The following is a 20,841-nucleotide window of genomic DNA, read 5'->3' on the forward strand; positions in this document are numbered from 1 at the left end:
CTTAACCACTCTTTTATTTTACAATTATAAACAATGTTGGCTGGGCGCAGTGGCTCACGCCTGTAATCCCAGCACTTTGGGAGGCCAAGGTGGGTGGATCACCTAAGGTCAGGACTTTGAGACCAGCCTGGCCAACATGGCGAAACCCCGTCTCTAAAAATACAAAAATTAGCTGGGCGTGGTGACGGATACCTGTAATCCTAGCTACTGAGGAGGCTGAGGTTGCAGTGAGCCGAGATCACGCCACTGCACTGCAGCCTGGGCAGCAGAGCGAGACTCCATCTCAAACAAACAAACAAAAACAATGTTGCAGTCAATATCCCTTGTACCCCAGTTAATATCCAACACATACCCCTTTGTGTATACATAAGAGTTTATGGGATTCAATTTCTATAAGTGGAATTGCAAGTTGAAAGGAAAATGATACTTTAAAATTATGTAAGTATTGCTAAATTATCCTCCAAAGAGGTTGTATCAATATAGAATTCTACCTATTTGCCCTATTCATTGACCAATCCAGCATATTATTAAACATTTTCATCTTCACCTGTCCAATGGTGTAGTTTGTATATCATTTAGTATATCATCTTGTATATCAATTTGTTTATCATTTTCAGAGAATTTGCATTTTTAAGCATGTTTAAAATCTATTTGCATTTCCCTTATTTTAACAGACAGAGTCTCACTTTGTCACCCAGGCTGGAGTACAGTGGCACAATCATAGCTCACTGCAGTCTTGAACTCCTGAGTTCAAGGGATCCTCTTTCCTCAGCCTCCCAAGTAGCTGGGATTACAGGCATGCAACACCATGCCTGGCTAAGCTTTTATTTTTAGTAGAGACAAAGTCTCACTATGTTGCCCAGGCTGGTCTTGAACTCCTAGCCTCAAGCAATCCTCCTACCTTGGCCTCCCAAAGTCCTGGGACTACAGGTGTGAGCCCCCACACCTGGCCAGCATTTACTTTTTAAAATAAACTCTCTATATATTTCAGTTTTCTTTTGGATTGTAATTCCTTTTCAGACTGATTTTTAGAAGGTCTCTTTTTTTTTTTTTTTTTTTTTTTGAGCGGAGTCTTGCTCTGTCACCCAGGCTGCAGTGCAGTGGCGCGATCTTGGCTCACTGCAACCTCCGCCTCCCAGATTCAAGCAATTCTCATGCCTCAGCCTCCCAAGTAGCTGGGATTACAGGTGTGTGCCACCACACCTGGCTAATTTTTGTATTATTGGTAGAGACAGGGTTTCGCCATGTTGGCCAGGCTGGTCTCAAACTCCTGACCTCAAGTCATCTGCCAGACTCGGCCTCCCAAAGTGCTGGGATTACAAATGTGAGCCACTGCACCTGGCCAGAAGTTCTTTATATATAAATAAATAAGCTTTTCTCTTTTAAAATAAAGATGACTTGTTAAATGTAGAATTAGGCGGTGGAGCTTATAGCATTGGGGGAGGGCGATCATAGAATGAACAGTGAAACGTCTACTAAAAATACAAAAATGGGGGGGGGGGGGGGGGGGGGGGGGGGGGGGGGGGGGGGGGGAGATTGCACTGCACTCATGTACAGAAATCGTTCAAAAAAAAAAAAAAAAAAAAAAAAAAATTATATCTATAACTGCATATGATTCTTCATATGAGAAAATCCACAAATCAGTTTTTTAAAAATCTATTTTAGAGCATGTTTCCAGATTTTTATTTGTTTTGTTTTGTTTTGTTGAGATGGAGTCTCACTCTGTCACCCAGGCTGGAGTGCAGTGGCATGATCTCAGCTCATTGCGACCTCCACCCTCTGGGTTCAAGCGATTCTCCTGCCTCAGCCTCCCGAGTAGATGGGATTACAAGCACCTGCCCCCATACCCAGCTAAATTTTTTTTGTATTTTTAGTAGAGACGGGGTTTCACCATCTTGGCCAGGCTGGTCTTGAACTCCTGACCTCGTGATCCGCCCGCCTTGACCTCTCAAAGTGTTGGAATTACAGGTGTGGGCCACCACGCCAGCCTCCAGTTTTTTTTATTTGGAAAATATGGTTACTGAAAAGCATTTTGAAGTTATTATAAAACTATGCCATCCATTATAGCATTATATAATTTGTAGAGTAAATTCAAGTAACTTAAAACAATTTACAGTTTGTAAAACTATAAAATTGAAGTGACAACATATTTTTATAATTTAAAAACTATAAAATTAATAAATATATACTCATCTCTTTAAAAAATCCAAAATACAAAAGCATATAAATGAAAAAGTGCAAATTACCCCCTTCCCACAAAGTGAGAATCCACCATTAACAGTTTGATGTGAAGTCCTCCTAACTTCTTTCTATACACCTACAAATGTATATTTAAAGAGATTTATTTTTTCCCCCAGAAAAGTGGAAGCTGAAAGCTATTCTGCAACTTGCTTTGTTTCAGTTAAGGTTTTATCTTGGATGTCAAGAATGGTAACCTTTGCAATTGTGTTTCTTTTTTTTTTTTAATCTTTTATTTTTGGTTCAGGGGTACATGTGGTTTGTTACATAGGCAAACTCGTGTCACACGGGTTTGGTGTCCAGATATTTCATCACCCGGTATTAAGCCCAGTACCCAAAGCTTATATTTTCTGATTCTCTCCCTCCTCCCACCCCCCACCTTCAAGTAAACCCCAGTGTCTGATGTTCCCTTCTTTGTGCTCATGAGTTCTCATCGTTTAGCTCCCATTTATAAGTGAGAACATGGTTTTCTGTCCTTGTGTTAGTTTGCTAAGGATAATAGGCCCTGTAAAAGACACAATCTCATTCTTTTTCATGGCTGCATAGTATTCCATGGTATATACGTACCACATTTTGTTTATCCAGCCTGTCATTGATGGGCATTTAGGTTGATTCCATGTCTTTGCTATTGTGAATAGTGCTGCAGTGAACATTCGCATGCATGTGTCTTTATGATAGAATGCTTTAATTCCTCTGGGTATATACTTAGTAACGGGATTGCTGGTCCAAATGGTAGTTCTGCTTTTAGCTCTTTGAGGAATTGCCACACTGCTTTCAACAATGGTTGAACTAATTTACACTCTGCAATTCGGTTTCTTAACCTGTAAGTTGACAGTGTATTTCCACAGGCCACAGCAGGACCTGATACTAGCTTCCTTTGGGAAAAATCAAGTTCCAGCTAATGTGCTAGAGCAGATGCAGCCTTTGGAAATGTTCCAAGTAGCCCGCTGCGTGCAGCTCGTTCCTCCCGTAGCTTCAGTGTCTGCACTTTGGGGCTACTTTACACAGTGTTGAGGGGCTTAGACTGGAGGCAGCTGAGTAGAATCACAAGGAAAAAAGGCTAGAATTGGGGCTTTCACGCAGTCAGCCCCTAGACACTCTTATTTTGATTTTTCAAAAGATTTGGCTTCTCACCTTATTAGGATTTTTTTTTTTTTTATTTTAGAGACAAGGTCTTGCTCTGTCACCCAAGTTAGAGTGCAGTGGCACAATCATAGCTCACTGTAACCTCGACTTCCTGGGCTCAGATAATCCTCTGTCTTAGCCTCTTGAGTAGCTGGGACTATAGGCATGCACCATCACACCTGGCTAATTTTTTTTTTTTTTAAGACAGTGTCTCACTCTGTTACCCAGGCCAGAGTGCAGTGGCGCCATCTCGGCTCACTGCAACCTCCACCTCCCAAGTTCAAGCGAGTCTCCTGCCTCAGCCTCCTGAGTAGCTTGGATTACAGTCACGCACCACCATGGCTGGCTAATTTTTGTATTTTTAGTAAAGATAGGATTTCACCGTGTTAGCCAGGCTGGTCTCAAACTCCTGACCTCAGGTGATCTGCCCACCTCAGCCTTCCAAAGTGCTGGGATTACAGGCTTGAGCCACTGCCCCGGCCCCACCTAGTTAATTTTTAAAATTTTTCGTAGAGACGAAGTTTCACTATGTTGCCCAGGCTAGTCTAAAACTCTGGCCTCAAGAGATCCTCTCACCTTGGCCTCCCAAAGTGCTGAGATTACAGGTGCGAGCTGAGGCATCAAGCTAAAATTTTTTAAAAAGATGCCTCTTGAGGCACAAATCCTTGGAATTCAGCAAAGAAAAGAAATGGGGTCAGAACGGTGGGTGCACAAGAATGGGCTCCAAGGACTCCATCCTATCTCTGGAGCAGTGGGGTCTGCCAAGTCGGCAGGATAGAGCAGTCCCTGTGGCCCCCATGAGCCAGCTGGGAGACAGGCCCATTTCCCTAGGTGGGTCTGATGCCCAGCCATGTCCATGCTTCCCTGGGCGCCCCTCCCAGCAGTGCCCTACAGGTAGGGGGAGCTCTGGAGCCACGGTGGAGGGGGCGCTTCGGGCAGGGACCAATTCAGGTGAACTCTGCTCACGAAGCCTTGTGTCCTGGCTGGACTGCAGCTACCCCCAAAAAAGGGCCCATTTTCCTCCCTACAAAGGTTCTTCTTGCTTAGCCAAGCCCCTGGGGGCCATAGCTGCCTGTCAGTGGCCTCTTTGGAGTTACCTAAAGGCACTGAGCAGGCCCGCCAGGCCCTGGCAGCCTTGCCTGAAACTGCTTCAGGAAGCTCCGGATTGAGTCAGATGTAGTGATCCCTGACCCGGGGGGTCAGTCGGGTCTTCTCCAGCATCCTTCAGGGCCACCCTTGAACAACTCTAGGCTTAGGAACAGACTCGGTTCCAGGAGGGTGGCTGGGTAGCCGTTTTCTGCAGTCAAATCCATCTGTGTTCATTCAACAAATATTTGAGGCTCTCTCATAGGCTGAGGCTGGCCCTAGCTCTGGGAATGGGCAGAACAGGACAGACAAGGTTCCTGCATTTGTGGAGTTGGCACTCTAGTGGGGAGAAGCTGATAAGGAACACATAAAATACCATTTTTAGAGGGTGCTATGAGGAAAATAAAACACACAGTGGCCTACGGAACAATGGGGGAGGGGTGACAAGTGTGCAGCACGTCCCTGCGAGGAGCCTGAGAGCCCCTTCTCAAATAACAGGAAGGAAGGAGTTATGCCAACCTGGGAAGAGCATTCCAGGGAGCCAAAAGTGCAAAGCGTAGCGCCCTGTGGCTGGGAGAGGCTCTGCTTGGCAAAGCCAGCTAGGGAGTCAAGGAGCAGATGGGGCATGAGCAGAGATGAGTGCCAATTTAGGCAGGGTCTGTGGCCGGCTGGATGTACTTGGGTTTTCTCCCACATGCAATGGGTGGTGACAGGAGGGTTTAAGTTGGTGAGTGGCGTGATCTGAGTGCATGTTTCGCTTTGTTTTTTTAAAAAACTTTTTTTTGTAGAGATGGAGGTCTTGCTATGTTGCTCAGGCTGGTCTCCAACTCGTGGCCCTGAGTGATCCTCCTACCTCAGCCTCCCAAAGCACTGGGATTACAGGCTGAGTGCATGTTTAAGGGATAACTCGGGCTACTTTGTGGAGAGAGTGGGGGGCATGGCGGCAGGGAAAGCCACAGGGAGGCCAGTCAGAGGCTGGTGCAGTGGTCCAGGTGAGAAAGCCCCGGGGCTGGAAGCAGGATGTGCATGGTGAGGTGGAGGGAAGGGAAGAAGCAGGATGTACACAGTGAGGTGGAGGGAAGGGAAGAACTGGGGACACAGGCGTGGAATTATTGCCAACTGTCGTGTCCTCCTACAGAAGCAGGGCCAGGGGCCCCCAGACAAGGCGAGGACCAGCGGGGTCCCTGCTCTCCTGCTTACCCTGTGAGTGCCGGCCTAGTCCCACCCTTAGACTCAGGCAGGAGGGCCTCCATGCTGGACCCTCACAGGAGAGGGCGCCCGCTAGTCCCGCTCTGGCTGCTCCTGCCCACGGGCGAAGGAGTTTCCTGCCGTAGCAGCCCAGGGCCAGCTGCCTGGACCTGCGTGGTCCTCTTCACCAGGCCCCCAAGCCCCAGGATGTGGGAAGGAAGAAGGTGTGGCATTTGTCAAGGGGCACAGGCAGCATTTGCACCCTGTGCTGGGAATCCACACCCCTGACTCAGGACCTTTCTGGCGGATGGGAAGAGAATTGGTGTGGCTGAGTATCCCCACGCCACCATGTTCCCAAACCAGATTCTATCTGGTCTTCTAGGACATGATAAAGATGTATGTGTTAAGACAAGAAGGTAGAACATATTTTCTCTAACAGTTTCTCAGTTTGACTGGTAACTTTTCATATTTAAACAAATGCTATGGGCGCTGCCATTTGTACTCTTGTCTCGAATCTCACAGAAGCATGGGCAACCTGCCACATCCAATGCTTGCTTTCTGCAGTGCTCCCCAAATGCTAGATGCAGAGTTTGGGGACCCATCATTTACCAAAGAAGTTTTCCACCAAAATAGAATGAAGGGCTTTTCCCAATTTGCTAAACAAAAGTACTAGATAGAATTTTCTGAATGCTTAATTTTTTTAAAATTATTTTCTTAGAGACAGGATCTTGCTTTGTCACCCAGGATGGAGTGCAGTGGTGCCATCATAGCTCACCTCAGCCTCAAACTCCTAGGTTCAAGCAATTCTCCTGTCCCAGCCTCCCGAGTAGCTGGGACTACAGGCTCGCATCCCCATGCCCAGCTAATTTTTTTCATTTTTTTTTATAGATGGGGTCTCACTATGTTGCTCAGGCTGGTCTCAAATTCCTGGCCACCAGACATTCTCCCACTTTGGCCTCCCAAAGTGCTGCCATTACAGGCATAAACTAGTGTGCCCGGTCCTGATTTTTAAATTTTGACTCAATTTTCTTTTTCTAGAATGTTTGGTGCCAGCTACTGCTTACCTGCTAGCAGTTGCAAGCAAATAAAATAAACAAACTGTATTAGTCCTTTCTCATACTGCTATAAAGAACTGCCTGAGACTGGGTAATTTACGAAAAGAGGTTTAACTGACTCACAGTTCAGCATGGCTTGGGAGGCCTCAGGAAACTTACAATCATGGCAAAAGATGAAGGGGAAGAAAGGCACCTTCTTCACAAGGCGGCAGGAAGGAGAAGTGCCGAGAGAAGAGGGAAGAGCCCCTTATGAAACCATGAGATCTCATGAGAACTCACTCACTATCATGAGAACAACATGGGGGGAAACTGCCGCCATGAATCAATTACCTCCGCCTGGTCTCTCCCTTGACACATGGGGGTTGTGGGGAATATAGGGATTATAATTCAAGATGACATTTGGGCAGGGACACAAAGCCTAACTATATTATAAACATGAAAAATGACAAAAGAAATCGCACACATGGTATAGTAGATGAATATTAAGAGAAAACTGGAGGTTGGGCACGCTGGTTCACGCCTGTAATCCCAGCAATTTGGGAGGCTGAGGCGGGTGAATCACCTGAGGTCAGGAGTTCAAGATCAGCCTGGCCAACATGGTGAAACCCAGTCTCTACTAAAAATACAAAAATTAGCCAGGCATGGTGGCGCTCATCTGTAATCTCAGCTACTTGAAAGGCTGAGGCAGGAGAATTGCTTGAACCGGGGAGGCAGAGGTTGCAGTGAGCCAAGATCATGCCACTGCACTCCAGCCTGGGTGACAGAGGAAGAGTCCATCTCAAAAAAAAAATAAAAATAAAAAAAGACAGAGAGGACAGAGAGAGAGAGAGAACTGGAAACAGCTGATTTTTGTGAATTTGACAGTATGGACTTGTTATAGACTTGAGTACTTATGGTTGTGATTTTATGTGGTATACATACAATACAGTTACACTTCCTAACGGTTAAATGATCTCTACCTTATGAAGACAGTATTTGTTATGCCTTGGAACGTTCTGCATAGACTACCATGCCTTCTAGGTACTTTTCTGCAGAACATAGAGAGAACCTCAGCCTAATACACTGCCAGAATATTCCATAACCATGTGTTGAAATGAGTTGCTTAGGCCTGGTGTGGTGGCTCACACCTGTAATCCCAGCACTTTGGGAGGCCGAGGCAGGCAGATCGCCTGAGGTCAGGAGTTTGAGACGAGCCTGGCCAACATGGTGAAACCCTGTCTCTACTAAAAATACAAAAGTTAGCCGAGCATGGTGGTGCATGCCCGTAGTCCCAGCTACTCCAGAGGCTGAGGCTGGAGAATCGCTTGAACCTGGGAGACAGAGCTTGCAGTGATCTGAGATTGCACGACTGTACTCCAGCCTGGGTGACACAGCATGACCCCATGTCAAAAAAAAAAAAGAAAGAAAGAGAGAAAGAAAGAAAAAAGAAAAGAAAAGAAAGAAAAAGAAAAAAAGAAATGAGTTGCTTAATATTGAAAGTTTTGGGGGAAACTAGAACCTCAAAAGTGCGCTTATGGAGAGACACGGAGAGTAGTGAAGAATATGCCAAGCTCTTATTTACTGAGCAAGTGTCTCCTGCATGCCAGGAACTGGCCTTGGCACAACATCCTCCCTAATCCTCCCGGCAGCTCCCTACACCACTGGGCCTCCTGGGGAGACAGGATGAGTAATCTCATGGGTAGAGCTGGGCGCCTGTTGATAAAAAACACTAGGCCAGGCACAGTGGCTTACACCTGTAAATCCCAGCACTTTGGAAAGCCAAGGTGGGAGGATCACTTGAGCTCAGGAGTTCGAGACCCGCCTGGGCTGCAATGGTGAAACCCCATCTATATAAAAAATTAGCCAGGCATGGTGGTGCATGCCTGTAGTCCCAGCTACCCAGGAGGCCGATGTGGGAGGATCACTTGAGCCTGGGAGGCAGAGGTTGCATTGAGCTAAGATCCAACCACTGCTCTCCACCCTGGGCAACAGAGTGAGACCCTGTCTCGAAAAAAAAAGAAGAAAAAGAAACACTAGACTTTGGGTTGATTATGTGTTGAGTTCATACGCTTTACATGTCAAGATCTAAAGCCTAAAACGAATCAGTATAAAACTCGTTTGTGAATCCATTTGTAACAAAAAGTAACTAGTGTTTTTATTTTGTTTTGTTTGTCTAATTTGAGGAAGGCCTTTGAGAGTATCTTATTGAACGACTGAAACATTATTAGCTATACCATATTAGATGCTTGTGCCCCTAGCCAGAGCTCAGCTGAGCCTGAAATCATAGTTCTGGACTTTTATCTTATCTGAATTGGTCCTGTTTGGAGCAACCAATCTTACACACACACTTCAGCTTCAGATAAAGTCAGAAAACTACATCAGAAGGGTTAGTTCCGTTTTTGCTCTTCAGAATTTGATTGATTTCCAAACTTACATACTAATTCTCTCGTGGGCCTTGCATTAGGAAGGTTAAACCAAAGTAAAATAAAACATTTCTAGGGCTCTGTTTGTCTTCTCAAAACGGTTGGTGCTGCGATTGACTCCAGAATCAGGCTTCATCCTGGAGCATCCAAAACTCAGGACCACCGTTTCCCGGGGACTCACGCTCACCCCCCTACGCTCGGCCTGTGTACACCCCCATCCACAGCCTCAGGACGAAGGACCTTAAAGGTGGTCACAGAAGAATTTACAAGCTGCTCTTATGACTGGCTTTGTCTCAATTGCACACGAGCCAGAGCCACTTCTCTCCATCAAAGGTGATTTCTCCTTTGCTCTCACTTCTCCAGCCACAAGCCGACTGTCTATGAGACTGTCAAGCATCAGCCCTGCTCTCCCTTACCCTGTGGGAATCTCCCATGGAAAGTGCCTCCATCGACCCTGAGGTCTCACCCCAACTCCCCAGCTAATTTCCTGCTTTAGGGCTTGGGCAGGACACTTCTATCTAGGGCCCTAGACACCCCCTGTCCTCTAAGAACCCAGCCAGGCCTAGCCAGAGACCTACCACTTGCCCTCAAAACCACTTCCTCCTCATCCCAAGGTACATTTTTAGGCTTCCAAGGAAAAACCAGAACATGGTAGATGGATCTTAGCAACCACTTCAAGGTCCTCCCCTCCAAAATCACAAAGCAGGCAGGTGAGTATCCTGGAATGAGTCCCCAGTGGCCTCCTGGGGGCTTGGAGAGGGGCCTCCAATTTCCTGGGCATTATATGTGTCAGGGGGTGGTAATCCTAGCCAGAAGCCTGGCATTCAGCCCCCAAGTCCTGACATCTTGTTCTAATCTACCCTGCCCGCTCAATACTGGGGCAATACAAGTCTCCATCCTTTCCCATCTGGTCAACACCCCCTCTCCGTCTTGGCCAGAGTAGCTTCTCAGGAACCCAAATCCGACAATGAAGCTCCCCTGCTAAAATCTGGAGGTCAAAAGCCTGGGAGATAAGGGTTCCCCCTTCACCTGAAGCAGCCTTGGCCATCAGCCCAGCCCCGTCTGCGGATCCAGCCTTATCTAGGCCCCACCCTCCCTCACCCCACTCTCCAGCCGGCCAAACATCTCGTTCTTTGTTACCAGAACACATGCACTGGCAGGCTCTCCACCTTTGCACTTACCATTCCCTCCTCCTAGAAGAGCCTTCCTCCCTTATCCTTCCAGTAAATTCCTGCTCAATCTTCAAGGCCCAGCTCAAAGGTCTGCTCCTGCATGAAGCCCTGTCTCTCCGCCGGTTCAGTCCAAGCAGGCTGCCATCACAGACCTACCATAAACATTTATTTCTCATGGTTCTGGAGGCTGGATGCCCAAGGCCAAGGCCAAGCTGCCAGCACCGTCAGGTTCTGGTGAGGGGCCTCTTCCCCGCTTGCAGATGGCCACCTCCTTTGTGTGCATGCCCACGACATTGTTCTTCTGATAAGGCCACCAATCCTATCAAATTAGGACCCTACCCATATGACATCATCTCACTTTAATGACTTCCTAAAAGCCTTATCTCCAAATACAGTCACATGGGGGTTAGGCCTTCATCATAGGAATTTGGGGCAGGGAAACAGTTCAGTCCATAATACCTCCCCAGACAAATCTGATCTCTGCCTCCTCCACAGGGCCACCTTGTTCAGGGCAGGACTTCTCTTCATCACAGCACATCCACCCTTGATTCCCATTTGTGCCTCCTGTGCATTTGATGAAAGAATGAAGTCCCATCCCCTACTCCTTCTGTCTCCTCCTTCCTCCCAGCAGCCTCTGTGTGACAACTTATCTGTCTCTCCCACTGTCCCAGTTCCCAGAGGCAGGAGCCACCCTCTCATGCATCCCTGGGCTCTCGGCACCCTGCACAGGGCAGGCCCGGGTGGGTGAATTCTGTTTCAATTGTAGGAGGACCTGTGGCCCCTGGGGTTGGAGAACCCCAGGCTGGGAGTCCCACTCCTTGCCATTGTCGCCCCCACACATACATCAGCCCCCTATTGGACAAAGTCTCATTCCCATTACTGAGGTTTCTTCCGGTCCTACGGGGCAGAGTTCCCGATCTCTGCGCAGGCAACAGCAGCTGTGCAAAAAAGGCCAGACATCGCCTTTCTCCCACAACTCCACAGGCTGGGAACAGTGCATGTACAGTGGCGTTTCTTTGTTCCTAGGTAGGAAAAGCCATTAGTTTTAGCACCGCAGAAAAAAATGCAAATCGCTCTGGGTGTTTTTTGATTCCCGGCCAGGTCTCCCTCCACAGGTGAATGGTATATGCATGGGTCCTGCATTTGGCTCAGCAAGCAGCTCTTCGGCTCACATCGGGTTATTTATTTAACGTATCTGGTTTTTACTCCCTCCCGTCCAAAAGCGTCAAGCTAAAAATATCTTGTTTATGAGCTCTGGACCGAAAACGAAGCAGTTGGGCTATTAATCACTGGGACTATGTTGAATAGGAACTTGATTAAAGCGCAGTGTGCGTTGCCCAGATGAAACTGCTTCTTTACTGCGATCGTCGCGGAAGCTCGGGGCTCTCCAGCGGTGTTTTTAGCTGCGCCCCCTCCGGGGCTCCTGGGCGGGTCGTGGCGCCTTGCCAGGCCTAAGAAGGCCACTGTCGGTGAAGGGGGTCTTCCGTCACCTGTAGGCAAGCGCGCCTCTAGCCCGGACCCAGGCGGCGTCAGGCCTCAGCGCCAGTGGCGAGGGGAGGCGCGAGCAAGGACAGGAGACACTTGAGAACTCCCAAGACCCCATGTGGGCCCAGCTGACAGTCCGTAGCCGCCACCCCGGCCCCAGTAAAGAATGCGAGGGACGCACGTGGCTGGGGGTCTCAGTGGCAAGCTCCTTCCCCCGCAGCGGTGAGAGCATTAGCTGCCGCACTCAAGGGGCCCCAGGGCCTGACCGCCTCGGTCCCTAGGATCCCGGGGACTACAGCGCCCGGCGAACCACTGGGCAGAGTTCTCCCTGTGGGTGATCAGACCTGGCAGCCCGGCGGCCTGGACACCCTCGCTCCCGCCGTTGGCGCCCACCTGAATGGGGAGGCGGGGGAGGAAGCGGTGGCTTCGGGCCTCGCGGGCTGCGGCCCCCGCCTCGGAATCCCGGCCCCAGAGTCAAGTTTGTCTCCTCCCTCGGTGAGCCCCTCCCCGTGCTCGCCCCGGCGTCCAGCTCGGCTCGTCTGGGGGGCCCGCCCGTCCCGCAGGAAAAAAAATCGGCGACTCCACGTCGGGTAACAGCGCCGGCTCCGCGCGCCTAGCAAGCCGCGCGCTCCGGCCTGAAGAAGTAATTATAAAGAAAGTTTTCCAGCGCGGGCGGATCAACCGGCCAGGTCCTCCAGGCTCCCGGGCCGAGGCCGCCTCCGCTCCCCGCGGGGTCCTAGCGCCCTGCGCGGCGCCGCCCATGGGACCCCGGCGTCCTTCGAGAGGTGCCTCTGCGCGGAATCACAGGGGTAGCCCGAAGATCAGAGCTAGGAGACGCAGAGCCACCGCGCTCCGGGCCTCTCCGCGCGTCCCAAACGGCCCCCCACCGGCCCCAGCCCCGCTGCTCTGCGCCGCAGCCTCCCCGGGACGCGGGTCCCGGACAGGCCTGGTCTGGCTTTGAAAGCGAGTCCGCGCCGCAGCAGCTCAAGACCAAGACTCGCCCTCCGCCCCCCACCCCCACCCCGTGCAGCCTCGGGATACTCCTGGGCTCCCGGCCGTGGCTGGATACGGGCGCCTAGGGGAGGCAGGAGGAGGGGGCCCCCGCTACCGACCACGTGGGCGCGGGGGCGACAGCCGGGCCGGGGGCGGAGCTTGGAGCGAGCGCCGAGTCTCTGCTGGGCGCGCAGGAGGCGGTGGCCGTTGCGCCGCGGCCTGCCTGGGGATCGCCGCGCTGGGCCGCGCTCGTTAGCCGCCCCATCCCGGCCGCGCGCTAGGACCCAGCAGGCGCCGCGCCGCCGCCGCCCGGGGACAGAGGCCGCCTCCGACTCTAGGGGGCGACGCGGCCCGCTGGGTATAAAAGCTGGGCCGGCGCGGGCCGGGCCATTCGCGACCCGGAGCTGCGCGGGCGCGGGCGAGCAGCGTCTCCAGGTGGGCGGCGGCGACGCCCCGCGCAGGCTGGAGGCCGCCGAGGCTCGCCATGCCGGGAGAACTCTAGCTCCCCCATGGAGTCGGCCGACTTCTACGAGGCGGAGCCGCGGCCCCCGATGAGCAGCCACCTGCAGAGCCCCCCGCACGCGCCCAGCAGCGCCGCCTTCGGCTTTCCCCGGGGCGCGGGCCCCGCGCAGCCTCCTGCCCCACCTGCCGCCCCAGAGCCGCTGGGCGGCATCTGCGAGCACGAGACGTCCATCGACATCAGCGCCTACATCGACCCGGCCGCCTTCAACGACGAGTTCCTGGCCGACCTGTTCCAGCACAGCCGGCAGCAGGAGAAGGCCAAGGCGGCCGCGGGCCCCGCGGGCGGCGGCGGCGGCGGCGACTTTGACTACCCGGGCGCGCCCGCGGGCCCGGGCGGCGCCGTCATGCCCGGGGGAGCGCACGGGCCCCCGCCCGGCTACGGCTGCGCGGCCGCCGGCTACCTGGACGGCAGGCTGGAGCCCCTGTACGAGCGCGTCGGGGCGCCGGCGCTGCGGCCGCTGGTGATCAAGCAGGAGCCCCGCGAGGAGGATGAAGCCAAGCAGCTGGCGCTGGCCGGCCTCTTCCCTTACCAGCCGCCGCCGCCGCCGCCGCCCTCGCACCCGCACCCGCCGCCCGCGCACCTGGCCGCCCCGCACCTGCAGTTCCAGATCGCGCACTGCGGCCAGACCACCATGCACCTGCAGCCCGGTCACCCTACGCCGCCGCCCACGCCCGTGCCCAGCCCGCACCCCGCGCCCGCGCTCGGTGCCGCCGGCCTGCCGGGCCCCGGCAGCGCGCTCAAGGGGCTGGGCGCCGCGCACCCCGACCTCCGCGCGAGTGGCGGCAGCGGCGCGGGCAAGGCCAAGAAGTCGGTGGACAAGAACAGCAACGAGTACCGGGTGCGGCGCGAGCGCAACAACATCGCGGTGCGCAAGAGCCGCGACAAGGCCAAGCAGCGCAACGTGGAGACGCAGCAAAAGGTGCTGGAGCTGACCAGTGACAATGACCGCCTGCGCAAGCGGGTGGAACAGCTGAGCCGCGAACTAGACACGCTGCGGGGCATCTTCCGCCAGCTGCCAGAGAGCTCCTTGGTCAAGGCCATGGGCAACTGCGCGTGAGGCGCGCGGCTGTGGGACCGCCCTGGGCCAGCCTCCGGCGGGGACCCAGGGAGTGGTTTGGGGTCGCCGGATCTCGAGGCTTGCATCAGCCGTGCGAGCCAGGACTAGGAGATTCCGGTGCCTCCTGAAAGCCTGGCCTGCTCCGCGTGTCCCCTCCCTTCCTCTGCGCCGGACTTGGTGCGTCTAAGATGAGGGGGCCAGGCGGTGGCTTCTCCCTGCGAGGAGGGGAGAATTCTTGGGGCTGAGCTGGGAGCCCGGCAACTCTAGTATTAAGGATAACCTTGTGCCTTGGAAATGCAAACTCACCGCTCCGATGCCTACCGAGTAGGGGGAGCAAATCGTGCCTTGTCATTTTATTTGGAGGTTTCCTGCCTCCTTCCCGAGGCTACAGCAGACCCCCATGAGAGAAGGAGGGGAGCAGGCCCGTGGCAGGAGGAGGGCTCAGGGAGCTGAGATCCCGACAAGCCTGCCAGCCCCAGCCGCTCCTCCGCGCCTGTCCTTAGAAAGGGGTGGAAACATAGGGACTTGGGGCTTGGAACCTAAGGTTGTTCCCTTAGTTCTACATGAAGGTGGAGGGTCTCTAGTTCCACGCCTCTCCCACCTCGCTCCGCACACACCCCACCTCAGCCTGCTATAGGCTGGGCTTCCCCTTGGGGCGGAACTCACTGAGATGGGGGTCACCAGGTGACCAGTGGGAGCCCCCACCCCGAGTCAGACGAGAAAGCTAGGTCGTGGGTCAGCTCTGAGGATGTATACCCCTGGTGGGAGAGGGAGACCTAGAGATCTGGCCGTGGGGAGGGCATGGGGGGTGAAGGGCCACTGGGACCCTCAGCCTTGTTTGTACTGTATGCCTTCAGCATTGCCTAGGAACACGAAGCACGATCAGTCCATCCCAGAGGGACTGGAGTTATGACAAGCTTTCCAAATATTTTGCTTTATCAGCCGATATCAACACTTGTATCTGGCCTCTGTGCCCCAGCAGTGCCTTGTGCAATGTGAATGTGCGCGTCTCTGCTAAACCACCATTTTATTTGGTTTTTGTTTTGTTTTGGTTTTGCTCGGATACTTGCCAAAATGAGATTCTCCGTCGGCAGCTGGGGGAAGGGTCTGAGACTCTCTTTCCTTTTGGTTTTGGGATTACTTGTGATCCTGGGGGACCAATGAGGTGAGGGGGGTTCTCCTTTGCCCTCAGCTTTCCCCAGCCCCTCCGGCCTGGGCTGCCCACAAGGCTTGTCCCCCAGAGGCCCTGGCTCCTGGTCGGGAAAGGAGGTGGCCTCCCGCCAACGCATCACTGGGGCTGGGAGCAGGGAAGGACGGCTTGGTTCTCTTCTTTTGGGGAGAACGTAGAGTCTCACCCTAGATGTTTTATGTATTATATCTATAATATAAACATATCAAAGTCAATGTCGGTGTCTTTTTAAAACCAGAAAGAAGCTACTTCCAAGGTTGTCTGTGGGCCAGGTCACATTTGTGAATAATACAGCATTTTCCCTGGCGGCAGTCCTGACTTTCGTGAGCTCTCCATCCATCCTGAGCCCCTTACCCTAAGGGGGTGACTTACTTCCCCCAGGCAAGACAAATAAATAGCAGAGGACAAGGCTCCAAACGGGGTATGTCCAGAGCCTGAAGGCAGTCTCTTGGTGTCAGGGGAGGGGGCTGAAGGGGTTTACGGGGCTGAGGCCTTGGCGAGGCTTCTTATCTGCCCCTGGGAGGAGAGGGAGTCCTCTGCCTGAGGGGCAGGCCTGGCTTAGCAGCCCCAGGCTCAAGGAGCCCTTTGTGCAGACTTCCTTGCAAATCACCTATAGCTCCAGCCCCGGCAGCCTCACTCACACCCACCGCAGCTCCAGATTCCAGCAGGACCCTCAGCCAGCAGGAAGAGGCCTCCAGTGGTAGGACTCTCCAACCCTCTCCTCTTTCCCTGGACCATGTGGCTACACCCTACCCCTGCGAGGCCTGAAGGCAGCCTGAAGAGACAGAGCCCTCCATCCAGCCCTCCACACCTGCCCAGCCCCAGCCCTCACAAGAAAGGGGGCTGAGGCAGGCCTGCAACAGGGGTCTGGTCCTGCCCCACACACTGGCTGTTCAAGAACTGACCCAGCATCCACACTCCCCACTGCATTCATCCCGGACCCAGCAGGGGACTGAGTGCTGGCGTACCGCCAACTCCAATGAGCACCCTGTAAGGTCAGGCACTCTGGCACCCCCCTTAGCAGCAGTGACAGCCAAGCAAGGGAGGGCAGCCCTTATGCCTGAACTAACAAGGCCTGGGAGGAATAGGCCCAGGAGGCTGATGGTGCTTTTCAGATTTTACCCTCACGAAGGGTAAAAGATAAATTGCACTTTTTTTTTTTTTTTTTTTTTTAACTCTGTACCGAGAGAATGTTCACTGAGTGGCTTACTGTGTGTGCCGATGCGGGCTGGGGCATTTTCGAGAAATTACACATTCCTTTTACACTCTGGAAGCTTAGCTTTACCTGCCTGCGTGGTTAGCTGGCACCCCTTCCGGCCCCCAGCTCTGTCCTGTGTCTGGCCACCTCCTCACCCACGGCCGCCCTTGGCAGAGGAGAGGCCACGAGCCCAGTGAGGAGGCGGCGCCTGCCCCGCCACCCTGGGAACAGAGGAGGCAGAGCCCCGCCGCGTGCCCAGAGGCCTGGGGCAGGCCACAGCTTGCTAAACCCCAGCAAACCCTCTGAGTTCAGTGCTAATTCCAGTTTTTCTTGTTTGAGGGGGCTGATCCCTGTCTTCCCCCTTTCCCCCCAGAACAGGTCCTAGGACGGGAGGGGGTGGGGCAACCCTCCTGCCCTCACTCCTTCCTCTCCTCTCTGCTGTGCCAGCCAGCTAGGGGCTTCCTCTTTCAAAGCTGTCGGCTCCCGGAAAGGATCCCTCCTACCCCGAGTCCTCCTCCTCGTCCTGAGTTCCAGGGTGGGCTTTGTTAGGGACAAGAAGGATCCAATCACATCCAGCCCCAGGGAAGGGATGAGGAGGGCGAGGCCCCCGGGGGGGCCAAAGTAGAGGGGAGGAAGGTCTTTTGGGCGGCATGGGGTGAACCTGCCCAGCATGTACCCCATGCCCAGCTGTAGGGGCCTCCCGGGAACAGAGTCACCCTTGGCCACCCACCGCTTCCTGCAGGGTTCCTCACAGTTCCCCTCCTGACTATGATCTTCAGGAAGAACCATTCCAAGAACCCAGCACTGAACACACCTCAAGTATTTATCGGATGCCTACTGTAGGCCAGGGCCTGCGCCAAAGATGGGGCACTGGGCTGGGAACAAGCCGACTCTGCTCTGGCTCTGGGGGAGCTCACACCCTTGAGGCCCTAAGCTGTGGTTTAAGGTTACCAAGTGCAACGAAGGGGAGCTCAGAGTGTGAACAGGGTCCACCAGGGAGGGCTTTCTGGAGGCAGCAGCTTCGATGAAACACCTGGGGAGGGTGGCCTCCTGCTGGCCCCAGTCCCAAGATGCCTGGATGCTTCTCCTTTGCCCTGATCTCCCCTTGACATGTAGCACCTGACTGCAGGGACCTCGCCCCCCTTGCTGCACCACTCCTGAGCCCTGTGTCCCATGACAGCGCTGTTCAGGGTTAGCTGGCCTTCAAGGAAAGGGCAAGGGTAGAAGGGAGGGAGGCATCTCCTCTGCTGCCAGATGCGTCCTGATGGCTTAGTGCTGTCACGGATATTACTCTTATCTCCTGGATCTCCTGGGAATCTGTGAACGTGGGGTTTGGCCCTGACACCTGCGATGAGCCACTGGGCCTGGTGAGGAGTGTCTGCCCCTCCCAGCTCTCCCACCTGCTCCTTCCCAGGCAGGAACCTGCCAGGCCTCCTCCAGGAGCTGCTGATCTCACAGGAGGGGAGGGGGCCACTCATGGGGAAGGACAAGGGATAGCAGAAACCCCTGACTTTGTTTAGCCAAGAGGGGCCTCCAAGGCACCCACAGGCCTTCTCCAGGCATGGGGCAGAGTCCTTGCCTAGACGGTGTTGATATTCCAGCTGTTTCTTTCCTATACTAGGGAAGAGGGGAAGGTTTTTCTGTTCTTTTCTTTTCTTAGAGACAGGGTCTCACTTTGTCACCCAGGATGGTGTACAGTGATGCAGTCACCACTCCTGCAACCTCAAACTCCTGAACTCACACAATCCTCCTGCCTCAGCCTCCTACTCAGCCTTTAAGTAGCTGCTGGGACTAATTTTATTTTTCGTAGAGATGGGGGTCTTGCTGTGTTTCCCAGGCTGGTTCAGAATTCCCGGCCTCAAGTGATCTTCCCTCCTCAGCCTCCCAAAGTGCTGTGATTACAAGCGTGAGCCACCCTGCCAGGCCTCTTTTTCCTTTCTTTACATAAAATTAACCCACTAGCACCTTTGAAAGCTTTCTTGATTCTGTGAAAGACGCTTGCTATCTCTTCTCTCTGGACAACCCCACCTCTCCCCCTCCCCCACGCCCCTCTCTGCGGATGGAGTGTTTGACGTAAGCTGAGGCCCAGGGAAGATACCGATTCACTATCAAAGCATCCCAGCCGCATCCCAGAGCAATTAAAAAGCCAGATGGAATCTCTGGGAAAACGGCATTAATAACACGAACAATCTGTGTTGGCCGGGGGAACCCAGGAGCCCCAGGCAGGGGTGGGGCTGTGGGGGGAGGGAAGCTGGGGTGCCGAAGTGGAAGCTCGCAGCAACATCTCCACCCTGTTGTGGTGGCCGGGGATGGGGCCGCCGTAAGGGTATGCTAGGTCCAGATGTAGCTGGACTGTCCACTCCAGCCCTTGCAAGGCCCACAGTGCACCCTGGATCCTGGTGGCTGCAGACCGAGCCAGACAAATGTGGAACCCATTACTCAGACAGCTGCAGCCCTGGCTAGCCCCGTTCTGGCACCCAAGAGCTTTGCTTCCCTTAGGTTTGTTTTTATTTATATTTTTCTAGCCTTCTGGCTCCACCCACTAGGAACAGGCTTCTCCGGGTTTGGCTGGCATAGACACCCTTTCTCTCCATTTGCTGTGCCCACATCCGCTGCCTGTGCTCGACAATAGCAGAAGACAGTGTTGGGGAACTCCAGTAGGCCTGAACCCCAGAAGCTCCCCTTAGAATGCAAAGGCTGGGTGCAGTGGCTCATACCTGTAATTCCAGCACTTTGAGAGACTGAGGTGGGAGGATTGCTTGAGCCCAGGAGTTCAAGAACAGTCTGGGCAACATAGTGAGACCCTGTGTCTCCAAAAATATTATCCTGGTGTGGTGGCACATGCTTGTAGTCTCAGCTACTCGGGAGGCTGAGGTGGGAGGATCATTTGAGCCTAGGAGTTGGAGGCTGTTGTGAGCTATGATCACACCACTGCACTCCAGCCTGGAAAACAGAGCAAGACCCTGTCTCAAAAATAAGAAAAAACAGAATGCAAAGCGGTAGACACTTCGAGCAAGACCAGCTGAGCTCTCAAAAGCCAGCATGATTGCTGGGGCAGCCGGGGCACAGGGTTCACACTGCCCGGCTCCCTCGAGGGGCCCAGAAGAGGCTGGACCAGGGCGACAGGCAAAGAATCCTCTATGAATTCAAAGCCTTTTCTAGGCAGAGCCAAGAAGTGAGACTCTTCTATAGCAGCCCCGTTTTTCAGACTTGTCTGCAGGCTCCCCCGACTTAAAGACGTAGTTCTCCTGCAGCCATCAAGCTGGGGTGGGAAACTAGCTTGTTTAAGAAACATCTTTTGTGGTTGTCACATAGCCAGAGAGCCATTTTCTGACACTCATCCTCACTGTCCCCTCGACCTCATCCTCCACCTTTATCCTCCCTGGAAACTCTTCTCCCCAAGGTCACACTAGCTCCTAAAGCCAAATAAAATGACCACTCCTGGGGTCCTTCCTGCCTGTCTTGGCCTCCTACTGAACTTGGCTGCAGCAGACTTCAAGTGTCTGGATATGCAGGTCTTGAACATACGTGTCTGAATGCAAGGATCTCTCTCCTTCTTTACAAGACATCCTCACCCTCTCCTTTCTATCCAAGGGTTCATTGGGTTGGCCCAAGGTCCACCAAGCAAGCTGCACCATTGTCAGAGGCAACACAAGAGCACAATAAATAAGGCTCCCCTGTGGTGGCCCACTGAGTTGCAGCTTCTACAGTTACTTTGTTTTGTTTTGTTTGACAAAGTCTCGCTCTGTTGACCAGGCTGGAGTGCAGTGGCACAATTTCAGCTCACTGCAACCTCTGCTTCCCAGGTTCAAGTGATTCTCCTGCCTCAGCCTCCTAAGTAGCTGGGATTACAAGCATGCACCACCATGCCTGGCTAAATTTTTTTTTTGTATTTTTAGTAGCGATGGGGTGTCACCATGTTGGCCAGGCTGGCCTTGAACTCCTGACCTCTAGTGATCCGCCTACCTTGGCCTCCCAAAGTGCTGGGATTACAGACATGAGCCACCGCGCCTGGCATTTTTTTTTTTTTTTTTTTTTTTGAGATGGGATTTCACTCTTGTTGCCCAGGCTGGAATGCAATGGTGCATTCTCAGCTCACTGCAACCTCCACCTCCCAGGTTCAAGTGATT

At 53.3% G+C, this 20,841-nt stretch overlaps 1 protein-coding gene and 1 pseudogene across 2 annotated transcripts; one reads left to right on the forward strand and one right to left on the reverse strand.

The window, feature by feature from the left end:
• Positions 1–10,608: 10,608 nt before the first annotated feature.
• LOC115836956 lies at positions 10,609–12,513 on the reverse strand (annotated as a pseudogene). Its single transcript, XR_004031969.1, has one exon. The product of XR_004031969.1 is annotated as an uncharacterized LOC115836956 (transcript).
• Positions 12,514–13,109: 596 nt separating this feature from the next.
• CEBPA (CCAAT enhancer binding protein alpha) lies at positions 13,110–15,728 on the forward strand. The gene has a single exon (XM_030820238.1). The coding sequence runs from the start codon at positions 13,254–13,256 to the stop codon at positions 14,322–14,324; it is 1,071 nt and encodes a 356-aa protein (XP_030676098.1). The 5' UTR covers positions 13,110–13,253; the 3' UTR covers positions 14,325–15,728.
• Positions 15,729–20,841: the final 5,113 nt, after the last annotated feature.

This window comes from Nomascus leucogenys, chromosome 10, assembly GCF_006542625.1.
Source record: "Nomascus leucogenys isolate Asia chromosome 10, Asia_NLE_v1, whole genome shotgun sequence".
NCBI classification, from domain to species: Eukaryota; Metazoa; Chordata; class Mammalia; order Primates; family Hylobatidae; genus Nomascus; species Nomascus leucogenys.

Coding starts and splice junctions, on each gene's coding strand:
- CEBPA (XM_030820238.1), top strand. CDS start 13,254: ATGGAGTCGGCCGACTTCTACGAGGCGGAGCCGCGGCCCCCGATGAGC.